Below are 14,208 nucleotides of genomic sequence, written 5' to 3'. Positions count from 1 at the left end.
GTTTGTGTCGGAAAGGACCTTAAAGCTCATCCAGTTCCAACCCCTGCCACGGGCAGGGACACCTTCCACTAGAGCAGGTTGCTCCAAGCCCCTGTGTCCAACCTGGCCTTGAACACTGCCAGGGATGGGGCAGCCACAGCTTCTCTGGGCACCCTGTGCCAGCGCCTCAGCACCCTCACAGGGAAGAGCTTCTGCCTAAGAGCTCATCTCAATCTCCCCTCTTTCACCTGGAGACTGGTGTATTCCTGGGCAGCTGGACCTGGGGCAGCCGCAAAGAGCACAGCAGTGGTGAGGGAGGCAGGCTAGCTCGCACGCGGACCAGGCGGGCGCATGACAGTGTGGCCTTACCACTGTTCCCTACACGGGACAAGGAGCCGCTGGATCACCCCATGCACTGTGGGTGCATGCTCCTGCTGTACCTGAACATAGCTGAAACAAACCCCAAGACAGACACACTATTTCCCTCTTCAAAGCAGACAGTGATCCTAGGCCAGCATTGTTCCAGCTAAGAACACTATGGAGAGCAGCAATGCCAGCATTAAGATGCTAATACCTAGTGGAGGAGGAGGAACTGTCCCTTCTCAGGGTGTTGAGGTGAAACAAAGACGGTGCAAGACAGACAGCAATGTTGGTTGGGGTCATCTGGTTTTCATCCACAAAAGCAACCACATCTCGCAGGAAGAACAGGAGGATTTTCAAAGCTTCTCTGTTTTCCTTTGGGAGAAGGACAATAGCAGCCTGGACAGCCTGGAACTGCTGATCCTTTGGCACATCTGAAAACAGAGAAGAATGATGAACATCACATGTGACTTGCAGAGGACACATCCATCAACACAGCCCCAAGCAGGGCACTGAAATAGTAGGTCCATCCATTTCACTGTCACTCCAGTGCACCACATACAAGGCAAAGGCCATTATCACTGCCACATCACACTCAATTTTCTCCTGCTGCCTGTCAGGATGCACATTCATACCCAGTGATGATGGTGCTTGACTTGCAATTTATCTATTTTGAACACCACAATAATGAATTTATCCTGAGCTGGCTCTGGTCACCATCCAAATAAGGACCTGTCTCCCTATAAAATATTACTCTGGAATGTTACTTTGGAGGAGATAGATAGCTGCTCCACTGTCTTTTCCGTTCAGCTTCAGGCATGAAGAGAACAGATGCTCTCAGACAACTCAATTCACAGAACAAAGTTTGCCAACAGATTTCAATTCACACTGAACCCCAGTGGGACCGTGTGCCTAAACAGCTCCTGCAGAAGGTCAGGAATGGCTCATCCTGCCATGCATCCCCCTATCATGAGGATTTCTCCAACTTACACCACTACAAAGGGAAGATCACTTCTCTTTCCCTTCAAGCAGAAGCATGTACGTAGGACACACAAAACACATTTCTTGGTGAAAGCAGCATTTTTTATCTCCAAAAGCCAGATGTGGCAGAAGATGGGTGAGTAGAATTCAGACATTTGCTGTTTCTATCTCAGAACAAGAGTCAGGAGGCGGACAGTGGCCAGGTTATAATAAATGGAATTAAACAGTTCCACACCCATTGGACAAAGGAATTGTGGACCCCTTTACAAAAAGGATTTGTGAATGCAAAAAGAAAACTTGTTTCAAGCAAATAACATTTTCAGACAAAATTCTAAATGCCTGACAAGTTAAAAAATGAAACCCAACCCAACCTTCCTGGACCCACATCATACCCAGGACAGCAGCAACCCATCTGCTCACATTGATGAAAGTCACATAAACCAGGCTCAAAACTAGTCCATGCAGAAAACTCACACTTAGGATTTCAAAAGCTTTCCTCAAAACTTGCTGTAACAACATCATCATGAGCCCTCACAGCAATTTCCTTCCCAGACCCAACTGCTTCTGGAAAGTGAATTCCTTGAGGACAAAGTACTGGAGGCTGAACCTGTTTAATTCTATGTTCAAAGCCAGACTTCAGCTTTACCTTCCCTTCTTTGGCAGGCTGAGTCTCAAGGACAGTAACAGTGGGAGCAAAAGCAGAAAAGTTGCTGGCATGTCCAGGCAAAGGGGCTGTTTCACAGCAACCTTAATAAAGGAATAACATGACTTCTTCCACAAGGAGACACTTCATACCATGAACAAGGGGACTAGATTCTTTCTTGATTTTGCGTGAGGAAATGGCCATTTTAAAGCACAGTTTAGGAGGCTGCTATGGCATAGGGTATCACACTCATCCTTCAAAGCACAGAAAAGACAGTGTTAGAAAACAGCTGGCCCAGAGGATGCAGATGTGCAGCTCTTCAGCCCAGAGCCACAATGAACTCACCTCAGAAACATCCTGCCCGACTTGTCTCCAGTACCACAGGGGACATGGCACTAGTCCTGCTCCGACCACTGCCTTGTATATCTGAATATTAAGGTATTAAAGAATTGGAAAACCACAGATTTTCTTTTGTTACCTACATTGGTAGATGTGGAGGAAGGATTCACAGAGTCTGCTAGTGAAGATGGGCTCGGGAAGGTCTCGGAAATACTGCTTCACCATATCTGCCACATCAAATGCTGACTGCCCTTCATAACACACGTTGTTTGGGCTGGTTTCATTCATTTCTCTTAAAGACAGAATCCTGGATTTAACACCGGATTTTCGGAACAGGCCAACCTGTGGGTAAAAGGAACTATTTCAGATGAAGAGAGGAGGCATCGGGAATCAAGCCTCTGATGAATAATTGATCCTTCACTTTCCTTTCAATAGCTAAGATGCTGTGGTAGTGGGATCTAGCACCAAAATAGTTTTGTCCCGTTAGAAGCAGCACATGGCAAACCATGACTGATGCCCACAGAACCAGCTGTAAAAGACACACCAATTGTCATGTTTGCTGCTTTTTTGTTTAAATCAAAATTACTCTTCATGACTTTTAAAATCATCGCTGTTGGCTCCTACCAGTATGCCTCAGCAGGCTGCGGCCACACACGAGAACTGTAGGTTTCTGATGCACCAATGTGTGTTCATCCAACAGAAAATGTACATGATGCCCATGCTGGAGCAAACAAACTCCCATTCCTGCAACTCTGCTATGGAAACAGCATCTGCAGCACACACTTCCACTGCCGTGCACACAAATACAATACAGGACTAAAGGTATTCCCAGAAGGAAACAGCACTGGTATTTTCTTGCAGGCCACCTGCTCAGGCCTACACCTTTCTGCCTGTTCAGAGCCTCGGGAGGCAAGAAAGTCCTACACAAAAGCTGAAAGCAGAGAATGGTTCCTGGAGCAAGGTCCGTTTGGAACAGAGCTGCTCCAGGCTGCCTTGGGTCCATACCTGGTCAAGGAAGTGGCTTCTCAGATAGTCCAGTGCTTGGAGTATGCCATTAGGCAGTGGGTGGCTTGTTCTCTGGACGTTCAGGAGTAAAGGAACCCCAAAAACATTCTTGTCCTTGTAGTCAGAGGCTTTTATTTTTTTTATGAGCCTTGGTATAGTCCTGAAAATAAAAACCAGTGCGAGCAACTCATCATCTTTCCAGCACGGTTCTACCTGCTACTCCAGTTATATGCATGGGAAAGGATTTCAACCTCAAATTCTGCTCCATACCTACCTGTATGCATAGCATTATAAGAGAAAATCACTAAAAGCAATTACAGGAATGACTTCCTTCAAAATAGAAATCAGCTTTAATAAAGCACCCTTATGTGAAATACATTCCACCTCTCTAGGACACTGCAGGCTTCCTCACTTCTTTCTATATTCAGGTACCAGATCCCTATCACAAGATACTAACTGCTCTTTCTAAGTCCTTTGAATAACTTTGTCATCGTTTTAGTTCAAACAAGGACTTGATGCTGAGGAGATGGATTCTCAGCCCAGGCTGCTCTCACCTCAGGTCCTGCAATCTCTGTGAAGGATCTCTGCAAGTAGGGCTCCAAATTTAGAGAGAAAATGTAACATGCTTTAAAGCCAGTAACAATATGACCACCAGGGAGAAGCAGAAGTGCAGTCCATAGCAGAGGAAACCCCGGAGCCATTGAACAACCCTGGAACTACCAGTGATTTAACAGGATTAGATTCCTCCTGTTGAACACACGTAAACTAGGCAGACATGGAAATCCACTTGCTTACATCAAATCTTCTCTTTCCCACACAGGTATTAGACAACTTACCAGTTCCAGCCTTGCTTACTGGAAGGGGAGTATCTGTCCATCAAAGCAGTGAGTTTCAGCAAAGCCAGTTTTTGTGTCCGGGCTAGCTGGGCTGCTGACTGGTTCTCAGTCCGCAGGGAAAGGCTACCCAGGGTCACACTCTCTTCCACAGACCAGTGTTGCTTCCCGTGCCTGCAGGATAAATATTGTTTAAGCTTAGGACTATTCCCATTGTCCCTCTTAGTTTTCTGCCTGCATCTGTGAAGCACCTAACTCTAAATGACCTGCAGTTCCCAAACAGTATGGTGAGTTGATTTAACCAAGCGCTTCTCATCCAGGAGGTACAAACTGCTTCAATAAGAATTGCAGCAAGCCAGCCACAGAGACTGGTCCCAAACGGGTAAGTGCTCACACAGATTATGAGCACCCTCCTTTCAGCAGAGGTCAGAGCAGGTGTAGCCACCAGAGTGCCTACAGACCAGCAGTCCCTGGCACCAGCAGTGCAGACCCTGCTACCCAGAACAGACTTCCTTGGGAATACTTTGTTCTGGAAAAGCAATTACATTTTGAGTGGAGAGAATCAAAGAGGCAGTCTACTAGGGAAACCCAAGGAGGGCTGACCTGCTGATCTTTCTAGAGTCTGCCATGTGTGCCAGGCCTGCAGAACTGGTCTCTTTGTCCGGTTCCCAGCAGCTCTCTCCCCCAGTGGCTGGGAGCTTTGCTCTCTTGTCTTCTGAGTTGTCTGTTTCAAGGCAGATTCCTTTAGATGAGGATGGAAACAAAGAGGTCGAGTCACTGGCAAAGTCTGAATCCCCATCATCTGAGAACTTCTCTGTCCACTGAGCAACCAATTGTTGGAGACCATTGACATCTTCTATAACATTGTTCAGTTCTGAAAATGCATCATCATCACCAGCTTGCGCTGCTTCCAAATTATCAAGTTCAATGTTAGGCATGTTGTCATATATGCTCAGCCTGTTATCTGCACATGAAAGGGGACTCCTGGGGACTTTGGAGTCCTTGGAACTGCTTCTGCTCCGGCTCCTCCTGCACCCATGAAAACTCCCAGTTCTCCAGTTGACGGAAGAGTTGTCTGCGGGAACGAGGGAGCTACTTGTAAGCGCTATGGGGAAGGTGCCAGGTTTATGGCCTTGTGGTATTTGAAACATCTGGTTCATTTGCAACTTCATGTCATTTTTGAGGTTTTGCTGAGATAGATCATTCCACAGCAAGAGCTTGCTGGAATCCAAGTCCTCTGCATATACCTCCCTTCCTTCACAGTGGCTGTGTGGGTTTATAACAGGACTTGGAGCACTTACTGTGCTGCCATTTTCAGACTGATTGCTGCTATTGAAACTCTGGGGAGAAAAAGAAGAATTATTCTTTATTTGGATGCCAGAGAGGTCAGAAATATTTACACAGTTCAGCATCTTCATCTTCTCTTCATTAAGTCCTTCCAGAAGAACAGGTTCACTTATTATGGGTTTGGCCTTTGACTGACCACTCCTTAAGTTGCAGCTCCTTAAATGCAACTTCTCCATTTTCTTTAGAAGGCTCTTCCTCTTTTTATATGGTGACTTATCCAAAAGCTTCTCCTCACTGGTGGTACTTAAAAATTCACTGGGGGAAAGGGAACAACTAAATGTAGAGTCCAGTGAGGCCATCTTAAGTGAGGAACATCTTGAAGAACTCGTGCTGGCTTCCACATCTTCAAAAGGTTTTGGGAAGCTAGCAGTGTCACTATCACCACTGCTAGCACTGTGAACTGAGGACACATCATGTTTCTCGCCAGGATCCAGAAAGGTAGCATCCTCATTGCTGGTGCTTTTCAGTATCGGACTGCCTGGGACCGACGCACTAGCACCTTCCTCTCCTGGGAAACCTTCTATGCTCTCAATACGAGACCATCTCTGACTGCACCTCTCATAAGCCCATTTGTTACTTATTGCACAAGGTTCATCATCTTCAGAGTTGTCACTCTTAGTCGGAAAAGAAAAACAGAAAGCAGAGTTCATGGGCAAGTTTGACAAAATTTAAATTACCAAAAAAAGTATCAAAAAAGGGGTTACATTTTCTGCCTACCTCCAAACCCCCCGAGAGCAGCATATGGAAATGTCACCATTCAGTTACTGAGGGTCTGCCCTGAGCTCTGTGCTGTTAGTTGAAAAACACGCTGACAAATCACTCCCAAGCATGCTGACCAATCTGATAAATTCACCCCCGGAAAAGATGGCAGGATTGATCTGAGGATGACAAATCCTGTTTTGTGCCAAATCCAAAGGTTTTGAAAGATAATTGTATTGAGTTTATGTGGCCTTTCCTAAAGCCAAACAAATCGAACACTCTTTCATGCTTCTGTGACCAAACCTCATCCAGTTTTCAAGTAAAGAAGCCTTTGGCTGTGGGACTGTGGCAGCATTGGTAGCTGGTGCACCCTCCTGGAGACCTCAGCCTCACTGGCCACTTGCCCCATCTGCTGTCCCAATTCCAAGTGACTGTTAGAGAGGTGGGAATGACTTGTGTCTCCTCTGTGTACCTTCTCCTGCCCCATTCTTCCCTGATGGCAGAGTGAAATTTTCAAAAAAACTGGCCATATTTCCCAAAGAAGACATTATTTTTTTGCTGGTCCTGAAGTTAATCCATGGGATCTAAAAGGCTTTCCAATCCTGGTATTAACCAGCCAAGATGTGGCTCTAACTCTATTTTAGCTATAGTACTTGCAGGAGAGGACAAAACCAGCACAGCCAAAACCTTGCTCACACCTATTGGCATTGACATTGGCTGACACTGTTTGGATTCTCCATTTTAATTTCTTATCCTTTGTTTAGTCAGCAAGAGTGAAAGTTCACTTTCAGGCTTTAAATATGATGTGAAACTACTTAGGAAAGCAATAAAAGGCATGCTGAGGTGGGGCCTTGGTGCAATTAATGGACAGTAATTATGTGTCAAATTGTTTTTAAAGACTGCTTCGAACCCCATAGCTAACGTCCCTTACAAAGTTACAAATGAACATTACATCATTTCAATCTCCGTCACTATGTTTTTCAGCAGAAAATGCAAATGCTTTGTAGGACGGAAGAGAACAGAAACTTCAGAAACTGCGAATATCTTATGCACCTTCTAAACCAGGTTTTTGATATAATGCTAACCACATTTTTAACGAGAAAATGAACCATATTTTACAAACATACCTGTTTCCTCTGGCGGCTTATCTCCACTTTCAGTGATGCGCATTTGTTCAGTGTGTTCAGCCGTCTAGGGTATAAGATAGAAGAGAGATATTTTAAATTTAAACTATTTCATTTCTTGAAAACAAACCTGCACCAAACGTGCCGTGAACTTCTACCACGGAGTCCCCATTCCTGCTGTCAGACTGACATTCTGATAGAGGCTCTCCATACATTTTGCCAAAACCAGCGCCAACTAACAGCCCCATGATGTTCACAGTTCCAGTTTTGCCATCTTAAAATTGGAGAAGAGGACCATAATTAACTAGTTAATTAAAAACCACGTGATGAGCTTTAATGATTTAATGCTTTGTATAATGTCACTAAGACCTTGGCTGAAGCAGACATGCAGACACGTGCTTCCTTTACTTTTCAATTCTGAAAACAACCAACTTCAGTGGCAATAAAGTGTGTGCTTAAGGGATTTCCTTCAGTTACAGCATTGGTGACCTTGTCAGTCTGACAAAAAATAAAGCATGAAAAGATGAATGGCAAATAACTATGGAGCCTGGAGGTGTTAAAGATGGTTCATAATTACTGTTTACCTGAAAAGTGAGTCAATGGCATCTCCATCTAAAAATTCATGATCTTTTCTCACAGTTCTTACATCAATAGGAAACTGCATATCTGTAAACAAAGAAGGTGAAGCAGAAATCTGAGATCTAATTGCAAAGACTTTGAATTGGGTGACACATTTATCACAGGTGAAATAAATAGAAATCCATTTCTATAACTATATATCCAGATAAATGTCATTCAAGTAAGTGAGGATCGGTTCCTTACAAGTGGCAGACTAACTGTAGATATCTGCTTGCTGTTGTTAGTTACAGCTAGACAAGCATTTGCTGCATTCCGAGGAGCTTGCAGTGACTGAGTACTATAGTCAAGAAATACAGAAGTATTTCTTTGCTTTGGTGAAGGTTGTCTGTGCCTTCTGCCTTCCAGTACAGTATAAAACTAGGAGCATTTTACATGAGCTTTTGCTGATCGCAAGGTACAATGCAGCACGTCACACATGCTCTTTGAGCTGTAGTGAGCCTGACAAATCATGCTGTGCTTGAAGCTAATCGATACACCAGCTGAAGAGATTTAGCCTTGCAGATGAGGGAACCAGGGAGATCTATCAGTATTTTCCTGGGTTACTTTTTAAGCTTAATTTACCTGGTCAGGTCAGGACACTGCATAAGCAGCAAGATAACACAGAGGAGCCATTTTTCAGAAGCATGACAATGTACAATTCCAAACTGTAAGACTGACAGCTCCTATAATAAAACCTGCTGCAGTCAGACAGGAATAATTTCTATGAGATATCATGTTTCATAGGATACAGCTTTCAAATTTGGCTCTATTACTTGACTTCCAGGTTTTAATTTTGCAGTGCCCGGGGGAGGAGGGAAAGAGAGCAGGCAGAGTTCCCATTACTCCTTCTAACCGTGGTTCTTTGATAAAATTGCTCTTAAAAATAGATTATCTTTTGTTACACTCAATGTTTGTAACAATAAACATATTTTAAAGAAGAACAGTTTCAGGGTATAGGCACAAGTGCTGCCTGAAAATTACACAAGCTCTCAACAAACCCTTATCTCCCCCACAAGTAATAAACACTCCTTGTAGCTTTAACAACATGAAAACATGCTGAAACTGCATTGTTTGAATGGCTGGCTGCTTCTGAGTGTCTGCTCTAAAACTCGGGATATTGCAAGACGATTTTTCCAACATTCTTTTTCAAAACACCACTAAACAATCTTGCTCATGACCAAAGGCTGGAGAGTCTTCGATGAGGTTTGGCTGCAATCAGGGAGTTGGTAAAAACACCCGGCACTCCAAGAAAAAGAGCCTGAGAAAATTAGAAGCTTCTAAAAATCACAATAGCAGAAATTCGATGGAGTTACAGCCTAACAATAACCAGGAAAGATTTGTTCCTCTCCAGAATTCTACTGAATCCACGCTAATGTGTCACTGCTACGAGATCACTCACCAGGTTATTGTTTGTCTACAGGTTTGCATGAAGATGCTACAGCATTTGGCAGTTCTTCCATCAAAAGTGTCAGGTTCTGAAATACTATTTATGCAAACAATTCCACTTGAATTCAGTGTCAGCTGCTCGACAAGTCTTTGGGGTCATACCTACCTTCAAACAGCTGGGCATACTGAGGGAACCCGGCAGCTCTCAGCCAGTCACAGGCTTCTCTAGCTTCAATTTCTGCCATGAGAACATAAAGTTGTTCATTTACAGAGCTCACAAGGGTTGTGTTTTCACAATATAAGCAAGTTAGTTTTATCTGGTGGATTCTCAGAGGAATATGAATGTTTTGTTAGTGTATTACTAAAAAGAAACAAATTATTGTGCCTGACATTCTCATACATGTACATTGCTCTGGAGCAGTCATTCCAACATAGGATAGAGAGCAAACATATAAGAGTGTAGATATGAGCACATACTTGAGATGTCATACATGGATCTACATCAACTACCCCTAAGATTTGGGCAGGGAAGTGTCTGTTATATGTCAAAATGAGTCACCAGAGGAGGGTGTATGATACACATGTCTATGCCCTTGCACAGCAGAGCCCATTCATGCATTCCAGTTCGGAGAGATGGTGATAAGACACAAACAAATCCTATAAATAAACTTGAAATGCTATCACAACATTAGTAACACTGGACATGGGCTAAGCATTCCCAGAACAAGAGTTCTCAGGAGTACCTGTTGCTAGGGTCTATCAATATTTATTTCCTTGCCAACTACCAACGCAACTTGGCAGCCACTTCAGCACAGCAGATGTCAAGAATGAACTGCTCGTTTTGTGACAATTCAGAAAGCCCCATGGCCAATCCTGTAACATTCCCACAGGAGCAGGAGCAGAAGCAGAATATCAGTTCACAGAATCACAGGACACTCACCAGATTCCTCAGAAATATAAATATACTCAGCATGAGTACATGCCACAGGCTCTAACCTTTGCGAACACTAGAAACTGCTGGGTCTACTGAAGAGGAGAGGTTTCCCATGCTACACTTTTTGTGCTCCAGCACACCCTACAACAGACACCACCCAAAGGCGAAGTCTCCTTTGAAAGAAACATTTTAAAACTACCTTAAAATCAAGCATGCTCAGTAGAGAGAAATATTTTTAAAGCTCCTTAAAATGTAGCATGCTAGGCTAGAGGAACACACCTGCTTCTTAAAACTGTTTTCTTTACATATACACTCAAAGATTTGGATTCCAAGTCACTTCAGAGACATACCTATTCAATATCACTGCTTGCTTTGCTCTGGCTTCTCAGTTTTAAGTTATCAGTGCAAGAGACTGAAAAAACTCATCAAAACACTTACAGATCTTCCATGGTTTTATTATTTTACTTCTAAACTTTAAATTATTTCCATTATCACTTGATTAACTTGGACAATGCCATCTATAACGAAGGCTTTTCTGCACAAAACCATGGCTTTTCATCTGAGAATAAAGTGATACCACAGGATGATAAGAATGTTTCTGCATAAAACAGATGCATGACTCCTTTTTTTTCTTTCCCAAACAGCAGAACAGAAACTAATTTCTTCCACAATAGCCTGTATACACTATGCCTACATTTATTACTATACTTAGTGCCAGAGTTTATCATAATCTTTATCATAACACAGCATTTACTGACTACCAAGACAGGGGACTGATAAAACACCAGCATTGTACTCACGAAACAAAAGAGGAAAGGAAAAGAATCTGTAGAGAAGAGCCAGGAGGATGGATGACCAGCCTAACACTGAAAGGCTTCACAAAGACAAAGTGATTTTCACTTAGAAAAACCCAGTAGACTCAACCAGCTCAGCTGTGGAGGAGCTAAACCTGGCCTCATTCCACACCTCAGTTTGAACTAGACAGCCCGAGCCTGTGCACAGCTTTTCTGAGTGCAGACAGGAGAGTGACTGAGCAGCAGTTGAAGCTTCCCCATTCCCAACACGTTAGAACTACAACCCTAGTTTTAGAGCAAACCAAGCCATAAGCAGGGATGTAAATAAGAACAGGCTAGAAAATATTTTGCAGCTTGTAATGACACTTTCCGTGAATACACAATGGCATTCAACACTTTGAGGTGGCTTCTTCCACAGGACAAGGACAGAGAAGCTGGGGGAATTCTCTTTGCTGATGTAAACCCTCAGGCCTTTTATCATACCTTAGCACAATCCCATTGCAATGTCCCTGCTGCATTAGGAGACAACATATGAAGCACTAGTAAGTTCTTGGCATGCCTACATTTATTTGCCATTTGATTTGCTGTGATTATTTCACTGCTAAAATAACTATTGAAAGGGTCTCTGTTGCCTCCGCCCAATGCTACTGGAAATTGAAATCCTAAAGACATAATGGATGCCTAGGAATTTTACTCTGATGAAAGGGAATTCCCAGACCAGCCTGTATCACTGTGATAACGATCAATAGGAGAGGAGGAAACAAAAAAGAAATAGGACATAATTGCTGGAAAGGAAATAACCGATCTCCATGAGGCTGCACTCAGTGCTGATGTGCAAGACTGCTCTGCTTTTACAGCATGAGATGAGTGAAAACCCACTAGATAGCACCGGCAGGATACAGATGAAGCACCCCAGCAGTGCTCTCCATTAGATATCCCACAGGGTTCTAAAGCTCTGCAAATAGAAGTCAGAGCAGTAAAAAAAGAGCAAAAATCGTAAGTATCATTAGTGGCTAACTCTAACATACCTGCCTAGGGGAGAGTCAGGCTGATATTAGAATAGCTGCTCAGATGCTTTTTGGAGAGAAGTTAGGTCTTCCTGAATAGCAACTGGAAATAGGGGAGCCTTCAGAAAGCCAGTATAGAACAGCACCCCAAAATACTATTGCAATTGCAGCATATCTACCTGTGAGCTACATGTCATGAAAGAGGACAACAACTTTTTAACAGACCTCTTGGGTGCTCTCTGCACCACTGAAACAGCAGAGGAACCTCAACAGGTCACCTCCTTCTCCTCAAATGATTTCACAATTAAGCAAATGCAAAAGAAAACATTTCCTGCAGAGCTTAACATTCTGTCTCAGATTAGAGCCTGCAGCAGAATTTCCTTGCCAAGCCAGCTGTGCAATGGGCAATGGGTGACTACTGGATGCTCATGAGAAACAGTATGCATGGCCTGTGCCATCCTCTGGCTGTGTTGTTACGTAGGTTCTGTGTTGAAGATGATTCAGCCCAGGCCCACTGAAAACAGCCTCGACAATGCTTCCAATGACCCTGGGAGCCCTTCAGGGCTGCTGCCCCATTCTCTCCACTGTGGTGCCATTCCGTGCCCCGCTGTCTCCTTCCCTCCAGAGTCCCAGCATCCACAGCAGCTTGGCTGACACCTCCTCTCCTTCATCCACTTGGGCTTAAGACCTGAGAAACAGAGTTCCCCCAGGTGAGCGTTACTCTGTTTGCAGACTGGAGAGCAAACCCAGACTCATTAGGTACTTAGGAACCAGATGCTACAACATGTGTTAAATCCCTATCAGACGGAACATCAATGTTAACAGCAATGCTTGCAATAATGAAAAGACATCTGTGCTGAGATTTAGGCATTCTCCCTGAGATGTTCTCCTCACAAGAACAGCACTTTGCTAACGCCAAGGGAGGAGAGGCAGCAACTGAAACCAGCGAAAAGCTGAATAGGAAACAGACCAGTCAGTCTTGCAAGATAATCATGAGCTTCAACTAAAGAAGAGTATCAAATTGTACTTGCAGTGTTTAAAGCAGGCCTGGCCAGACAATGCATCAGGAAACAGCTCACATTGCTTGGCAAGGTCAGGTCTGTGATGCTTTCTGAACCAGCTGCCACACATCTCGATGGGCACCAGTGGCAAGACAAGGGCCGTGGTGAGCACACGCAGGGGACACACAGTTGCTGGCAGCCCTTAGGGCAGCTCAGCTGTAGGAAACCTGAGCCTCCATGTCTTGTCTTTCACAGACATGTCTCGCTGGAGCTCTCCTTCTTCAACGTTGTCTTCTAGAATATTTTTTAAATATGTGGTAGGTGCATTACTTTTATTTCTATACTCATCTAAAATAGTTTTCCAGTTTGGACAGGTCAGAATCATGTGGTGATCAGGTCTAAAGGGATTTGTGATCATTAACTAAAGGGATTTGTGCTGAAGTCTGAAGAACTTCCAACAGTGTGCCAATGAGCAGTTTGAGAGGTTTTCTTGTTGTTTGCAGCGCCGCTACATTAGTTACTCCAGGACCTTACTTGCTGCCATGCAGAAAGGAGCAGAAACATGCCCGGCTGGGAGGCACTCGTCCAGACTCTCCTCCCCATGCCATACGAGTACAGGCAGGAGAACACGCAAAGCAGGAATGCCTCGTGACTTTGACTACATAATACACCAATCTGGAAGGGAACGAAATAGCCAAAGAGTTTTGTTCTTTCCCAATCCCTGTCGTTACACAGGAAAGCTTTTTTCCTCACCACATGGCACTAACCTCCTACCACAGCAAGAGACAAGCAGACACCAAAGTCCCACCTCGAAACCTGCTGGATTTGGCACAGCACAGGCAAGTGCCCGGCATGGTGAGATGCTGCCTCGTCCTCCCATCACCACCAGACCCCAGCCATTGTCCCCCTCACCTCCTCAGCACTGGATTAACAGCACTGGGTGCGCTTGGCAGCCGCACGTCAGACCCTGCCATGCATTGCCCCTGCTGCTCGTGAGCTGGCAGGTCTCGCAGCAGTGGCACATCCCGCCGGTACTGGTTGTGCTGGCGACTGGTGGAAGCGACAAGGCTTTTTCAGGGTCCATTTGAAGATAAAATGACGAGTTTCCCATTGCATCTTTCTGTTCTGTGTATCTTCCTGGGTCTATAAACATTTGTC

General features: G+C 44.3%; 1 protein-coding gene across 1 annotated transcript in view; it reads right to left on the bottom strand.

Annotated features, from left to right (window-relative positions):
- LOC115616182 (rho GTPase-activating protein 7-like) overlaps positions 1 to 14,208 on the bottom strand; it is a 47,690-nt gene that overhangs the window by 2,032 nt on the left and 31,450 nt on the right. Inside the window, exons 2-9 of the mRNA XM_030505160.1 lie at positions 9,481 to 9,552; positions 7,895 to 7,976; positions 7,314 to 7,377; positions 4,744 to 6,101; positions 4,144 to 4,314; positions 3,308 to 3,467; positions 2,446 to 2,644; positions 554 to 773 (exon numbers count right to left, since the gene is read on the bottom strand). Of these exons, the coding sequence (XP_030361020.1) occupies positions 554 to 773; positions 2,446 to 2,644; positions 3,308 to 3,467; positions 4,144 to 4,314; positions 4,744 to 6,101; positions 7,314 to 7,377; positions 7,895 to 7,976; positions 9,481 to 9,552 (2,326 nt within the window). The remainder of the gene's footprint in view (positions 1 to 553; positions 774 to 2,445; positions 2,645 to 3,307; positions 3,468 to 4,143; positions 4,315 to 4,743; positions 6,102 to 7,313; positions 7,378 to 7,894; positions 7,977 to 9,480; positions 9,553 to 14,208) is intronic.

This window comes from Strigops habroptila, chromosome 12 (assembly GCF_004027225.2).
Source record: "Strigops habroptila isolate Jane chromosome 12, bStrHab1.2.pri, whole genome shotgun sequence".
NCBI lineage: Eukaryota > Metazoa > Chordata > Aves > Psittaciformes > Psittacidae > Strigops > Strigops habroptila.
This window is presented reverse-complemented; position numbering and strand designations above follow the sequence as displayed.